At 39.8% G+C, this 15,142-nt stretch overlaps 3 protein-coding genes across 6 annotated transcripts; 1 reads left to right on the top strand and 2 right to left on the bottom strand.

Moving 5' to 3' along the window:
- Positions 1 to 2,332: 2,332 nt before the first annotated feature.
- Positions 2,333 to 3,276, bottom strand: LOC120726202 (progonadoliberin-1). Its single transcript, XM_040019609.1, has 3 exons — positions 3,131 to 3,276; positions 2,942 to 3,040; positions 2,333 to 2,804 (listed from the first exon to the last, which is right to left on the bottom strand). Exons 1-3 carry the CDS (start codon positions 3,266 to 3,268, stop codon positions 2,757 to 2,759), a joined length of 285 nt encoding a protein of 94 aa, XP_039875543.1. The 5' UTR covers positions 3,269 to 3,276; the 3' UTR covers positions 2,333 to 2,756.
- Positions 3,277 to 5,385: 2,109 nt separating this feature from the next.
- On the bottom strand, positions 5,386 to 11,856 carry kctd9a (potassium channel tetramerization domain containing 9a). Its single transcript, XM_040019608.1, has 12 exons — positions 11,646 to 11,856; positions 11,217 to 11,338; positions 11,093 to 11,136; positions 10,899 to 10,995; positions 10,749 to 10,807; positions 10,526 to 10,654; positions 10,317 to 10,384; positions 8,478 to 8,573; positions 8,243 to 8,392; positions 7,760 to 7,865; positions 7,506 to 7,639; positions 5,386 to 6,989 (listed from the first exon to the last, which is right to left on the bottom strand). Exons 1-12 carry the CDS (start codon positions 11,691 to 11,693, stop codon positions 6,873 to 6,875), a joined length of 1,170 nt encoding a protein of 389 aa, XP_039875542.1. The 5' UTR covers positions 11,694 to 11,856; the 3' UTR covers positions 5,386 to 6,872.
- Positions 11,857 to 12,237: 381 nt separating this feature from the next.
- On the top strand, positions 12,238 to 14,863 carry ankrd39 (ankyrin repeat domain 39). Of its 4 annotated transcripts, none has more exons than XM_040019745.1 (5): positions 12,238 to 12,543; positions 12,690 to 12,717; positions 12,857 to 12,960; positions 13,064 to 13,267; positions 13,361 to 14,863. In XM_040019745.1, exons 2-5 carry the CDS (start codon positions 12,702 to 12,704, stop codon positions 13,505 to 13,507), a joined length of 471 nt encoding a protein of 156 aa, XP_039875679.1. In that variant the 5' UTR covers positions 12,238 to 12,543; positions 12,690 to 12,701; the 3' UTR covers positions 13,508 to 14,863. The 4 variants fall into 4 exon arrangements, with proteins under 4 accessions (XP_039875679.1, XP_039875678.1, XP_039875677.1 ...); XM_040019743.1 differs by having other exon boundaries at positions 12,242 to 12,543; positions 12,625 to 12,717; XM_040019744.1 differs by having other exon boundaries at positions 12,239 to 12,717; positions 13,064 to 13,195.
- Positions 14,864 to 15,142: the final 279 nt, after the last annotated feature.

The following is a 15,142-nucleotide window of genomic DNA, read 5'->3' as shown; positions in this document are numbered from 1 at the left end:
CAGGAGAGGGTGTGACACAGAGACAAAAGAAGCTGGAGAAGTGTATTAGAAATACAGAAGGTGTGAGGTGAAGCTGGAAGAAGATGAAGAGGACACGACGATGGCAGAGCGATGGAGGTTAGGAATGAATTGTATAAGCAGAGCAGTGGGGAAGATGAACAAAAGAAAGAGAGGATGATTAAATGATGGAACAGAAGCACAGAGAGGAAAAAGTACAGACTGTGACTGAAAGGGAGATGAGGACGGGCTGATGGTTTTAGGATAGGAGGTGGGGGTGCAGGATGAAGGAAAAGGTAGATAAAGAAGGTGAAGACTCAAGGGAAGATGAAAGAGGGGAAGGAAGATTGCTGAAGGAGCACACTGGAGAGCAGTGGAAGTGTAATGGAAATGGAGAGCAAGGCAGGGTTCAGAGGAAGAGGGGTGCCAGAGGCCATGACAACTCGATACAGGATAAGACGATGTAAAAGAAAAATGTCAAACAAAAATTGACAGCTGGATGGAAGAGAGAGAAAAGCCAAGGGGGTGGGGGATAGAGGGGGCTGGAAATATAGGGTTTGCATAGATAAGAAGGAAAGTTAGAAATTTTGATGAAGGGAGATGGAAAAAGAGAACAATATGGCTGAGAAAGTTAGAGGAAAGGCAGATAGGGAGATAAGAGATACATCATGTGATCGTCTGTACCAGAAAACAAGCAATGTTGAGAGAGGGGAGCTGAAAGCAGGAGCCAAAGAAGACAGCCAGAGGGAAAGGCTGGATGGACGAAGGCGGGAGATACTGGAAAGAAAAGAGACATAATAATAATAATAATGATAATACATTTTATTTGAGGGCGCCTTTCAGAAACCCAAGGTCTCCTTACAAAAAACACAATTAATAAAAGGAACAGTAGTCATAAAATACATAAAATAAGTTAAAATTACAAAACAGAGCGTGACAACAGATAAAATCAGCATTAAAGCGAATAAGCCAGTTTAAACAGGTGTGTTTTGAGCTGTGTCTTAAATACGGAGAGGGAGTCAATATTTCTTAGTGCAGGAGGAAGAGAGTTCCAGAGCCGGGGAGCAGAGCGACTGAAAGCTCTGTTCCCCATAGTGATAAGGTGTGAGGACGAACGGTAAGATGAGTAGCAGATGATGAGACGAGGGCGAGAAACAGGGTGATATGGAGCAGGTCACACAAATATGAAGGAGCAAGATTTATGGATACATTTGAACGTGAGAAGTAAGATTTAAATTTATCCTGGCTTCATGGGCAACCAGTGAAGCTGCTGAAGAACTGGGGGTAATATGAGCACTTAACAGAGTGCAAGTTATGACCCGAGCTGCAGAATACATGGCTCTTTCCTGCTTTCCAGTTGGAGTCAGTCACAGCATCTACTACTATACACATCTACTAAGTCAAAAAAGGTAAAGAGGATTTAAATAAAGAAATGTATACATATGAAAAATATTTTTCATATTATAGTGCCATAAACACACACACACACAACAATACATATATATAAGATAAATAGATATATATAGATATAATATAATATATAGATACATATATAAATATATAGATATACTTATACGAATATATATATATATAGCAGATATAACATATATAAGTATATAAGTATATACATATATATATATATAAGATAATACATAATAATATAGTACTACTATTAAGAGATATATATATGTACTAGTACGAATAAATATACTATATACATATATACATATACATATATATATATACATATATACATATATAGAATATACATATATAGATGTACATATATAATTACATATATATATATATACAGAATAAGAGATATATACATATATACATACAATTATACAGACATACAGATAGACTATATATATAGTATATATATACCTCTATATATATATATATATATTATATATATAACATATATATATAATAGATATATACATATATCATAGATATATCTCATACATATAGATATATATATATATACTATATATAGCATAGACATACATACTATATATATATATATATATACATATATATATATATATATATATATATATTTAAAACAGAAGAACTGGTAACATTTTATGTTCCAAGAGTCAGGTGTAAGGTGTACAGTAATTAAATGGATTTTCAGTGTATTTTATTTGAAATTATTATTAAATTATTATTATATTTAGATTTAAATACTTCAAGGTCCACTGATGCACCAAAAAGTATCGCGTATTTACAATATTAGAAGCAGTATTATTGTTTTTAGCAGAATTAGCAAAAAATACATTAAAAAATACATAAAATTACTATTTTCTAAAATTATAGAGTGTTTCTGAAGAAGAATTATATTGTGTCATTTTTAGTTGCCAATTTGTAACAATCTTCCAAATCCCTACACGACAATACTTACTGTACATAATACCATTAAATATCCCAAATTTATGCATATTGTTGTCATTGAACTGTGGCTGTAAATTTTCTCCTTAGCCAAACTTGACTAAAAGAGAAATTTTCCATTTGACATCAAATACAAAGGGCTTTTTTTTTCCTGGTACTGTTTGCTTGGATTTGGGTCATAAGATGAAAATAAATAAATAAATCGAGGTGCTGTTGCATCAAACATTACAAGCAAACTTAGCAGAAAACAAATTAGGTGAGTTGAAAGCTTTTATTTATAGTTTAGATAATAAAACAGGAGCAACATTCACAAAAAAATGTTTTATGCTTATATAAAAAATTAAATGTAGAATCAAAGAAATCTTTCATTTCTTGAATGTCCGGTGTCCGTTTTCCCTTTCGGCCACACTCGCCTGAAAGGAAAGGAGAAAATTCTTTTTTTTTTAAAAAGAAGACAAAAAAATGAGGTCAGGTCTTTGCCTGCCTTTTGACAGCAATGACAGATGCATCAGTGAATCTAAACACTGAATTATTCAGGAGAAAAACTTACAAGAAGTCCTTTCACTCTGTACATTTTGGCAAAAGGTGATTCCTCTGCACAACCGAAAACACTGCAAGGTGCTTCGACGCGTGGGAACTCTTCAACCATCTTTTGTCGAGGAAAAATGAAGAAACATTGCAGTGAAAAGCAACAGCTGCTAATGTACAGATAAAGAGTTGCTGTTAGACTAATGCTTACATTGCCCAGTGTGTCTGAGAAGTTGTCCAGATCCCTCTTCCCTCCTGGGCTCAGTCCGTATGACCAGTGCTGACAGCAGCCCTGTGGAAACACCGTCCCTGCGAGCAGCAGCCACAGTGCCAAGATTTTTGCAGCCATTCTGAGGATAAAGCTTCACATTTTGCACGTAAGCATGTTATTGATAGAATTTTTCCCCCATTTAACTCCAGATATTGTTTCAGTCCTTATCACATTTCAGATAAGACCTTACCTTCTGTGTATTAGACAAGAACTTCTGATCTCTTCTGCTGTCCTTTGTGAAGTCTGCTGCACATGATTTTCCAAGATTTATATAACTGTGCTTTGTTTCCTCCAACACTTCACTACAGGGGGTCACAAAGTGGGATTAAGCAACACTTGGCAACTCTGGCAACCCACAGAGCTGTTTGAACAATTGCACCTGATGTGTGATTTTTGCAGTTTCTGATCATTTTATGATGTACTTTGAACCAACTTCACAAGATATATGACAGTTATTCCAGAACTGCTTTGGTATGTTTTTCACCTCATGTGTACCCTGATGTACACAAACATCTGTTTTACAGAGCTGCACGTCTCTGGGCAAAAATGCTATGTTGATGTGAGAGAATGGGCAGGCTGCTTTGAACGGATAGTAAGGCAACAGTAACCCAAATAACCAATTATAACAACCAGGGTATGCAGAAGAACATCTGCAGCAGCAGAAGACCACACCAGGTGCCACTACTGTCAGCTAAGAGGAGGAAACTGAGGCTACAGTTTAAACTGGCTCACCAAAATTGGTCAGCATAAAATTTGGAAAACATTCTGATTCACAAGTCTCAATTTTTGTTGCAACATTTGGATGGTAGGGTCAGAATTTGGTGTAAATAATGAAAGCATGAATGCATCATGCCTTGTATCATGTCCATTGACCGTGTTCATCCCTTTTGACCATAATGTACCAGCAGGATTATGCGCTAAAATCTCCTGAAAGTGGTTTCTTTAAGATGAAAGTGAGCCACTGGGGTTAAATGGTCTCCACAGTTCTTTGTTTTGTCCCTAGCTGGCGGTCAGCAGGGGAGGTCGAAGCAAATACGTCGTTGTGGGTGCCGTAGGGTTTCCATCTTGGTCAACAATGCACTTCCAGTCATTGCGATCTGCCTTGACCTTTGCTTGCTTGATGGTTAGACATCTTTGTTTAAGATTATCTTCAATTTGCTTGATCCAAGTCGTCTTGGGTGCATCACACTCTATTCTCCAGTGGGCGGGCGGTGCACTGCTGCAGCAGAAGGCGATATGGCAGGTGATGGTTGCTCATGCAGCAGACATGGCCAAACCATTGCAGTCGTCACTTCAGGGTCAGCTCTTCCATTTAGGGCTGCTGGTGACATTGACTACGTGTCACGCTGTTGCTGAGGCGGTCACGGAGGGACACTCAGAGAATCTGACGCAAACGGCCCATTTGGGAGACCTCGAGCTTGTTGAGGTCGCGCTTGAGGATGACCCAGGGCTCGGATCAGTAGAGAAGAATGGGCAATACCAGTGAGCAGTACAAGCGGATTTTGGTGATGAGGGTGACGTTTGTCTTTTTCCAGATGCACCATCGTAAGGAGGGGAATGCCGCCGCCGCTTGACCGATTCTTGAGTACATTTCCGCTGTTGATGCCACTTTATTTTCTTGCACCAGAGAGCCGAGGTCTTTGAATTCCCGCAGTTGTTCGATTTGCATGGTGGCTGCATAAGGTCTTCTCGGTTACCAGCTTTCAATCTAACAGAGCATCTTTGGGATGTAGCAGAATGGGAGATTAACATCATAAATGTGTAGCCGACAAATCTGCAACAGTGCGACACTACCACCCTGGTGCTAATAAGGTGTAACTAATAAAGTGTCCAGCGAGTGTATGTTTTCCTAATACTCACAACATAGACCTTTAGTCTTTCCAGATGTTGGTCGTCAGATGTTGTATTTCAAAATATATTCCAAGTGTGTAAGAGTAGAACTATTCGGCCGATAGGAACATTATCCATTTTGCTCATAAAGACAAGTGCAACTAATGACAGCTCAAGCTGTAGACAGCTGTGCTGAGTCATAGGCCAAAATGTCTAAAAACATTTGCAAATTCTAACAAAGAATGACAAATGCTCATTCAAATGAGCACAAGCAGCAGTTCTGAAGGATGTGACATGTTGTTTAGATGACTGTCATTCGAGAACTGAGCCAAAGCAACAGAGAAAGAAAAACAGATGACAAAGACTTTTTCTTCATAGCAGTTTATTTATAACAGTCATTTATGGAAACATATTTCCATGGTCGAGTGCAATATTCATAGACAGGGATAACTACACAACTCCCTGCCTCAAACAAATCAACCCCTGCCCCATATTGCATTCAGTGAGATGTATTAAAATAAATAACCATAGCTCTTCCATTGGTTTTCACACTCAGGGTGAAATACACATTATGATTGCCTTCATCATTCATTCTCACAGGCCGGGTACCTTCCACTTCATTGAGTGAATAATATTGCATCATTGGTGCAGCTTCGAGCTACGGCCAGAGAAACTTCACTGGTCAAAGACACAGCTTTCCCCCTCCCCCCTCACATGCAAACGGACACTGTGGAACAAGAACTGAAGTTAGATCCTTCAGAAAACAGCTGACAACACCTCTGTCTACTCTAAGAATGACTTTTTGGGGAAGTTTTGGAAGCACTGGATTTGCTTTACACAAGATTACATAAGAAAAGCACCAAACCTTTTTGGTGAAAGGATATACCACGTTACACGTTAACATATACATGTGCAAACAAGTTTAAAGCATGATTAAGTGACATACATAAATACACGAAGCACGTTTCCAGGCAAACCCCACTTTAACAACATGAAAATGGACTCTCCTGCCGTACTGGGGATCGAATAAATAACGGATGATGTGCATGAACATTACGATAAGCTTTGCCACATCCGAATGCATGCAGTTGTGGATCACTCACACCTCGGGTTAATAAGAGGTAGATTCACAGAGCACAAAACCAGGGAAAGCTTTTTTTTTTTGTTTTGTTTTTTTAGGAGACAGAAAAACGTCAAACTAGAAAAACAAACCTCACAGCTATACATCTTGTATTGCATACTCGAGCTGTGTTTAAAACGAGCCTGTAGCATAGTTTTATGTTGCTCTAACAGCACTTTTAGCCTGTTAGACTGTGCTAGTGTATGGCTTTGGCTTGCATTATTTCTTTTATAATAATATGTTGTATATCCAGCAATATTAAGTTACATACTTAAAGAAGAATATATATATTGACACAGTTATTGGTAATTAACCCTCTTCCATTTCTGCTACAGCAGCATGCAGTGAAGCTCAATGCTCTGAGCTTTACTGCTCAAAGGTAAGCTGACTTTGATTCCTATTAACATGTCAAGTAATATGAAATAAAAGTATGACTCTAAATGAGTATAGTCACTTGATTACATCCAGACACATCTACACAAACTAGGAACCTTTTACTTTTTTTGGTGATAAACGCAGCTGTACATTCTCAAAACATCCTACCATACAAACATACATAAGACAACCCTGGATAAATTCTAGTGCAATATATTTAAAGCTAACATAATATTGGTGGAATGCCAGGGGTGTGCATACGTATACCTGTACTGCACTGATAGGTATAGAGAGATTGAAAAAGAGCGACTTGGGGAAAGCTGTAGCCCGCATTGGACTTGCAGGTGTGGTGTTGAGTTATCTAACACTCTGTGACATGTGCAGAGGGGTCAGCATCTCTTCAAAAATGGCTCCCTTGACATTGGACCCTCTCAGGTTAGCTTCTTGTAGATCGCAGCCAGACAGATCACAGTTCTGGACAGGAGAAAAACACCAAAAAAAACCCCAATAAAAATTCCTAAGTAATGAGGCGAGCCTTACCGTCTTTGGCCTGTGCTGTTAACACTGTGTGGATTGTGACAGATCGACCGGTTTCTTGTAAGTTTAGTGAAGCTTTTAATCAGCAGTTTAATCATTTACAAATGTGCTTCAGGTCAGTGTCTATTTGCTCCACAATCATTCGAAAAGCACAAAGTTTGAGATCTTCAAGTTAAAATGAACATAAAATGGAGAAAGAGCGATAAATTAAACCTGTTTTTGCATGTCATCTAGTTTTAAGATTTCAGGAAACATAAAAAGTAAAAAAAAAAAAAAAACAAACAAACAAAAAAAAAAACGTGGGACTTTGCTTTTCGCAAGCTGCATCACATATTGGGAATTTTATTCAGATTCGCAGTGTCATTATTTCTGCTCCTGATTTTGATGTCATAAACAAAACCTGCCACCTGAGCCCACTTTATTTTGTGCTTTTAAAGATAATCCTTGACTCACCTCGAGATCTGTCCCTGCTAAAGTAGCTCCCCGCAGATTACAGTTCTTCAGCTTTGCATTTTTGAGAGTGGCCACACGCAAGTTGATACCGGTCATTTGGCTTCCTTCCATGTCGACTCCTTTCAGGTTAGCGCCTGATTTAAAAAAAAAAAAAAATAATAATAATAAAAATCGTACAGTTAAAACAAAAACAAAAAATAAAAACTAAATTAAGGCTGCCTCCTTTTTCCATCAGAAAAGCTTTTAAAGATTACCTTCCAGATTGGCCTTCAGTCCAGATGGATCTTCAAAATTGCATCCTTTGAGAGAAGCTCCCTCAGCATTGGAACACAGCATCTTCACCCCTTGTAAGTTAGCACCCTGCAACCAGCAGAGCAAAGAGCAAAAGTTTTTATGATAGTCTGACCTAACCTCTACAAATTATTAATGGAAAGATTATGGAGAAAAAAAGTGCTGTTTTTTTAAATAAGCTGAATGTGAGAGGAAGATTTGTAGCAGTATCTTTAAGATATTAAAGAACAGAGTAGTCCTTTTTTCTACACAAGTGAGGGGGCAGCAGATAGAGAGACCAAAAATCCTTAGACAAGTACATTTTTGCATCACCACAAGGCCAACATTTAAAAAACATAACAAACAAAAAATAGCACATTAAGATACACGGAAGGAGGAAGCATTTACAGACGTGAATGGATATGTATAAGATTTAGCCTGAACAACACCAGAGCTGCCACGCTTACATCCAGGTTGGCTCCAGAGAGATCAGCCCGCTCCAGATTGGAGCAGCACAGGTTGGCATGTGTCAGATTGCAGCGGCTGAGGTTAGCCATCTTGAAATTGATGTAGCGCAGGTCAAGTCGGGACAGATCAGCGCCACTGAAATTGAGTCCCTAGAAACATTAAGAGCAATAGGGTCAAGTATAAATTTGATCAGATGATATGAGAGTGAATTAAAACAGTTTCATCTAACCGTACCTGACAGCGGAGCTCTGACTTGGTCGGTGTTGCCAAAAGAAAACGGACAAACTCTTTGCGGGAAATAGGAGAGTGGTCCTCGGGTGGCTGCGAGTTCTGTTTAAAAAGAAAGCATGCAAGGGAGAGATCACATTTTTAACAACCATGTTTCCAAAGAAGCAGAGGTGATATGTAAAAATCAAAATTCTCAGTTAAATTTGGGCTTTCAGTGAGTTCCAAATGACTCCATACTTTCTGCATTTACAAAGAAGATTAATATTTTATTATCATAATTATAATGTTAAAACTATTTTTTTTTTTTTAATAAATAATTGAAAAATATATTCTGATATTGAATTTCCCAAAAAACTGTGGGGGGAAAAAAAGCAATCACGTGGCAGATCATAATATCAAATAAAGTTAATTGACAACAGCTCATTAGCATAAATGAGTATTTATCCATTCCACTGCACACAATGGACAAGACCAAAAACTTGTATTGTTGTGTTTTAGTAACACAGACATGGACTCAGGAACATGTCTGAAAACAAATGACGGTAAACTGTTTCCAGGTGCACCCATAAATGGAGCGTCAATACGGAGAGAAATAATGGGATTAGCCGGCTTATTAAGAGCACAGCTCAAAGTCAGCATGTGTGGTGGAGGTGCATTAATGCACATGGCATGGGTAACTAGCACATCTGTGAACACACCATTTAAGATGAATGGCATACACAATTTGACGTGACATATTCTACCTCCCAGTTGATTTGTTTCCTTTTCAAGGAAAGCCTCTACACCATTCATGTAAGACAATGCCAACCACATTCTATGGCAGCTGTGACTCAGGAGGTAGAGCAGGTCGTGTATCAGTCGGAGCAGCGGTCCCAAACCTTTTTTGCACCACGGACCAGTTTAATGTCAGACAATATTTTCACAGACCGGCCTTTAAGGTGTCGCAGATAAATACAACAAAATAAAATGATACAGACAAAAACTGTGGCATTATGTAAATATAATAATAAATTCAGCTGTGTAATTGTGTAACTTTATTAGCAGCGTCCTCCTGAAATGCGCCAACAACATTGAGAGTAACATCCTCCTCTCTGGTTGCTATGGTAACACGTAAATATTTCCTTCAAAATAAGACACGACTACAACACGGGAAAAGACCCAGGGAAACCGACTTAACGATAAAAACCCTGAAAACCATACATTTCACACCCGAGCCTCAACTCTCGCGGCACGGTACCAAACGACTCACGGACCGCTACCGGTCCGTGGCCCGGGTGTTGGGGACCGCTGAGTCAGAGGATTGATTCCCCAGCCGGGGGTAGTTGGGCAAGATACTCAACCTCGAGTTGCTCCTAATGCAACCATTGGTGTGAGTATAAATGCTAGACAAAACGCTTGGGTGTAAGAAGAAAAAAAAGAAGTGGTTATATAGATATATGTGTAACGGGTGAATGTGGCTTGTAGTTATAAGCACTCTGCATGCTCAGTTACAGTTTACCAGCTTCACATATCAACATGGCTGCATAATAAAAGCATCTGAATGTGAAGCTGGCATGGACTGAAAGACTAAAAACAAAAACATGCACAAAAAGTACAACAATTGCTTTCCCAGAGTGTTGTTTCTTTAAAAAAAAGAAGAAAAAAAAAACCATTACAGACATCAAATTCAAAATGAGTATGCAATTTTAATACTTCTTGTTTTTTTTCTTCTTTGTACTGTTCTCTATCAAATATTGGGTTTAACTGGTTTACAAATTACTTCAGTTTGTTTTTATTAACGTTTTTAACAGCATAAAACATGATTTTATTGTAAACTAGCTTTTTGACTTCTGCATTAAAAACTACCTTGATCGCTACTTCAAGCTGTTCAGCAAGCTGCTCAATTCCAAAGAAGCGAGCCTCCTCGAGGACACCTGGAAAACATTCAGGAGATTGCTACATATCCCTCCATTTTTTTTTTTTAACATTTTAGACATTAGATCACTTCCATGCAGGTAGACCTCATCATTTAGGAATAACATTTTTAAAAGAAGGAAAAAAAGAAGAAAGGTTACCTCGTATATTTATGCCTTCATTGATAATGAGCTGACCGTGTCTCAAGTAGTTGAGAATAGGCTCAAAGTACTCAGGGCTGCGGTCAATGAGGTAAGCCCCATGCTCGTCCTGTTTGTTTCCCCACACATCTGAAAACAGACACAACACAGAGCTTGACGAAACTTACTCAATAACATGGCTGAATAAGAACTGAAATGCTCATTGATCAGCTGGTCTCAGTACCCTTCTCTCGAAACATGTGAGCGAGCATACTCTCCGGCTCCTTGCTGACCAAGGTGCTCCTGATTATAAAAGAAGATGCATTCAGCAACCAGAGAACAGAGAAACAACGAATGAGATATGGCATGAAAGCTGAATTTAAAGCGCAAATACCTGGTGGTGGTGAAAAGACGGCCACCAATGTTAAGGGTTAGCCAGTCAGTGTGAGCTGCCAGCGGATCTGATGTAATCTTGGCTTCATTTTGAGGGTCTGTGACAATAAAGTGAAGGAAGACAACAGAGACATTGAAACCTCTGGACACTCTGACAGTGGATGAGACTCCAGCAGCAGACATGCCAGCACTCACCAATAAATGGATCTCCTTCTGACACATACAGCACGTCGTCATCTCTGGGAGAGGCACAGACGCACATGTCAGAAACATAATGTAGAGAGGCGACCTTCAAATTTGTTGTCACAGCTGAGCTTACCTTATAAGGGCAATGTCATCAATGAGACCACCCTTTCCATTGTACAAACAGGAGGCTTTGATTCCTAACTTATTGCTTGCTACAGATAGTAAGTCAGACAAGGTTCCGTATACTGCTACAACCTAAAGAGAGGGGGGGAACGATGGATTAAGGACTGAAAGCAAAAGCGTCACTCCAGCCTAACATACACATGACATAAATGACTCACGGTGGAAATGGTGATTGACCTTAAAGTTCAACGGTAGTTTATTTGTGGAAAAAATGTAATAAAGTCAGAGATTAACCCTGTCATCATATGAGTACATGATGTGGCGTTTGAGTATCAGCAGTTAGCAGTGCATCCTGAAACACCTTAGGTACGTACAGTGGAAAAAGCCAGTCATTCTGCGGCCCAAGCTCTCACACTCAGCAGCCTCATCTATTACCCACCTTGCCATTTTTACATGTCCCGTTAACAAATAACGTGACTCTTCTCATTCTTCACGCGCTATGGCTGAAGGTCTAGTAAGGCTAAAATAATAGGACAATGACGTATCCTTTCCCAGCTAGTCTCCTTTTCGTGTGCCGAAACAAATGAAGCTGACTAGCTTGCTGCATCAGACAACAACACGAGACAAAAGATGCCTTCACAGCTGTCGGGAAAACTAGATATTCTTTGCAAGTGTAACTTGGAGGAATACTTATTGGCACAGCTGAACTTGGGAGTGTTATTATTATATTTAAATAGCTCAATGTGTTTTCTATTGAGTCAACTGTATTAATTTATTGTATCTGTGCTGTTGTCAAGCATTAAATAGAGCTGATGGTGTGATATGTATAAGTTTCAAACAGCATACGTAATTTTTGATGCTTATAAAATGATAATGCAAGCGTGAGCAGTTGCAGTCGCTGTAGAAGTGCATCACTGATAATAATTATGTCACCACAGGTCAAAGTTAACCGCGGCCGCTAATTTGCCTAAACAAATCCATTAATGTAACGCTACCAAATCTGAGAGCATCTGAAGGGGCCTGTAAACAGCTCTGTAATTGGCTGAGAGGCTTCTACGTAAGCACGTTTCGTGCGTAAGTTATTTGTAGCGCTAGCGTTTAGCCATCCTGAAGGTTTTCGTTTCGTGTGAAGAAAAGCGCCACTCATTCGCATCGCATCAGCCTTTATCTTATTTCAAATGTAACATGTCAACTTGTCATCGGGCCAAACATTCATTGGCTCATTAACAGCATTTTTGCGGCTTGTTTGTTGCGACGTAGTCCTGTTGGTGGTGGTAATGCGCCACAGAGCAGCCCAACAATAGCAGTAGAAGAAGAACAGTGTTACTGTCAACAGAGTAAGCTTTGACAGCATTTCTGTAACTATAAACTTGCGTTCACCTTCAGGTTTGAATGTTTTCATTTATCGCGTTTTTAAGAAATGTCTGACAGACAGCATTGTTTGTGCTGCTCTCATCCCGTCTCCTCTGCTGGTGTTTACCAGACGCTGTACGAAATGGATTTTGAACGAGGTTTGCATTCACCTTTCAGGCATGTGGTGATTGAGTTAAACCGCACTGCTATCAAATATGTAGACTAGGCCAAGCAATACTATTTTGTTCTGATTTGAAAGATGTGTCAGTGAAGTAGGGTGCTGTGCGTCCTGTGCAGGTATCTGGTCTGCTGCAATGAATGGAGACTTGGAGCGGGTAAAGTACTTAGTGCAGAAGGGGACAGACCCTAATTTGAGAGACTCAGCTGGATACACCGCTCTGGTGAGTTTACAGAAGACACGTTTGGCTGCACAGCATGAGCTCATGTACCTAATGTACCCATGTACCTAAACTTGTAATTTACTAATGCTGTTTTCCCTTTTAGCACTATGGAAGCCGCAGTGGTCATCTCTCTGTGTGCAAGTTTCTTCTTGAGAACGGTGCCTGTGCGTCTCCGCAGACGCCAGGCGGGGCCACGCCGCTCCATCGATCAGCTTACTGCGGTCATCTGAATGTGGTAAGACTCCTTCTGCAACACAGAGCAGATCCAGCACTCTGTGATGATGATGGCATGTCCCCTTTACACAAGGTACAGAATTTCCAGCAATAACACAGCCATTCTGCTGAGATATAATCATTTAACTTGTGTCTGCATCTTTTACTCTCTTACATGGTTGAGCAGGCTGCAGAAGGGGGCCACGAAGAGGTCTGTCAGCTCCTTGATGAGCACTGCCCAGCACTCCGCAGCCAGATGAACAAGAGGCTCCAGCTACCCTACCAGCTGGCACAACAGGGAGACCTGCAGGAGCTCTTAAAACCCCCCTGTTGATGGCAGATGCACTGAACCTGAGGCATGCTGTGTTACTAAGATCACACGAATGATCTCCCACATTTTCCTTAGCAAGCATCAGCATTCATGTTTGGAAGAGAAAGTTACAGCTGTTGATGAGAACTGAGACGTGGTGAAGAAATGGATTCGGAAGTGGGAAGAATCAATCGAACACGCCCACCTTTTGAGCTGAAGTGCTCTTGGTGGCTTAATGTTAAGATAACTGATGGTGCATTATAAGCTTTGATGTGTATTTGTGGAATTAAATTTATATCCGGACTCCTACGTTTGGTACAAGACCCAAAACAGTCACACAACTTGGCAACAGCAAGACAAGGACAACATGCCAGTGCAGAGTGCAGAGATCATTTGAAGGTGCAATGATGTCACAGAACTTGAACACGGAGTGCAGCTTTTAAAAGCTCACAGAGGAAACCCCTTGTGAGTGTTACACAATAGTACGAGTCACCTGTTACAGTCACAATATCAGTTTTTATAATTGGCTCTGTTGAGCATATGGCATGTGTTTCTATTAAAACTGTACGCCAACTTCTCGCCTGTTTTTGGGTCACTTTTATCTAAAAGTGATCCTTGTTGAACTTTTAAACTCTTAACAGTAGGGGGAGCTGTTGTCCTAAAAGGGCTGGACACTTTCCCTGGGACACCATCTGAATTAGATGGCAACAAGCACAAAGTGACCTCATTCAATCCTCCCAGCACATTGCTGGAGAACTAAACAGCGTAACTGTGAGAAAGAGGGAAATCTGTTACAGCTGATAGCAAGACATCACAGAAGGACTCTAGTGTCCAGGCAGTTTATGTTTATGCAGCTGTACTGCTGATATATTAGTGAACTAATTCCAACAGGTTTTTTTCTGGTTTCTGGTCATTTAAAAAACAAAACATGGGCCAGCTTAAAAAGGATAAATGGACTGGTACGTATGTCACACTTTTTTACCCAAACTGTGCCTTCAGAGTGTTGTTCACAACAAGCCACATTCACCCATTCCTACAGCACTTTATTCTGTGTATTTAAGTGCTTTCTAACTATAAGGCTCACAATGGATGGCAATTTGGGTTTCAGTATGTTTCCAGGGATAATTTAACACATGAGCTGGAGGTGCTGGGACTCGAACCACAGAACCAATTGGCCGACTTGACCTCCTGAGCCACAGTGGGATGTTCGTTGTTTCTACTTTACTAGTTTTACGACTGTATTTGAGGAAGCTTGTGGAACCTTCTGCTTCTGGTGCAAAGCATTAACACTTTTCTGCACCGAGATGTTAGTTGTGAGTCTCAGGATTTCAGAATTAAGTTAAACCATATGAGTGTCTCACATTCTTAACGGTCTGCTGATTTTTAGCATGTAAAGCTTTTAACAAAAAAATAGCAATTATTAGCTGTTTTTGTTTGTTTTGTACTGAGATTACTTGTTCATTTTTAATTAATCAGACACAGGTCACATGACTGAAGGAGGCCTGGAGGTGAAAAACCTATGGAAGTATTTCCTTATACTGAAACAGATGGAAATACTTGTGTGACCATTATCTCACATGCTTACTTATTCAAAGCATGTACAATAAGTAACACATGCACATAGGAGAGATACATTTTCCTCTCAGCCTCCTACAGATG

This window comes from Simochromis diagramma, unplaced genomic scaffold, assembly GCF_900408965.1.
Source record: "Simochromis diagramma unplaced genomic scaffold, fSimDia1.1 OVJJ01000822.1, whole genome shotgun sequence".
NCBI lineage: Eukaryota > Metazoa > Chordata > Actinopteri > Cichliformes > Cichlidae > Simochromis > Simochromis diagramma.
This window is presented reverse-complemented; position numbering and strand designations above follow the sequence as displayed.

What these genes read in the sequence shown, in the direction of transcription:
- kctd9a (XM_040019608.1), bottom strand. Translation starts at nt 11,693, where the DNA reads ATGAGAAGAGTCACGTTATTTGTTAACGGGACATGTAAAAATGGCAAG. An exon ending in GGACATGTAAAAATGGCAAG is followed by an intron (nt 11,339 to 11,645) that starts GTGGGTAATAGA and finishes CCCTCTCTTTAG; the next exon opens with GTTGTAGCAGTATACGGAAC. An exon ending in GATGACATTGCCCTTATAAG is followed by an intron (nt 11,137 to 11,216) that starts GTAAGCTCAGCT and finishes TGCCTCTCCCAG; the next exon opens with AGATGACGACGTGCTGTATG.
- ankrd39 (XM_040019743.1), top strand. Translation starts at nt 12,627, where the DNA reads ATGTCTGACAGACAGCATTGTTTGTGCTGCTCTCATCCCGTCTCCTCT. An exon ending in CGAAATGGATTTTGAACGAG is followed by an intron (nt 12,718 to 12,856) that starts GTTTGCATTCAC and finishes CGTCCTGTGCAG; the next exon opens with GTATCTGGTCTGCTGCAATG. An exon ending in GCATGTCCCCTTTACACAAG is followed by an intron (nt 13,268 to 13,360) that starts GTACAGAATTTC and finishes ATGGTTGAGCAG; the next exon opens with GCTGCAGAAGGGGGCCACGA.
- LOC120726202 (XM_040019609.1), bottom strand. Translation starts at nt 3,268, where the DNA reads ATGGCTGCAAAAATCTTGGCACTGTGGCTGCTGCTCGCAGGGACGGTG. An exon ending in TCTCAGACACACTGGGCAAT is followed by an intron (nt 3,041 to 3,130) that starts GTAAGCATTAGT and finishes CCTCGACAAAAG; the next exon opens with ATGGTTGAAGAGTTCCCACG. An exon ending in ACAGAGTGAAAGGACTTCTT is followed by an intron (nt 2,805 to 2,941) that starts GTAAGTTTTTCT and finishes CTTTCCTTTCAG; the next exon opens with GCGAGTGTGGCCGAAAGGGA.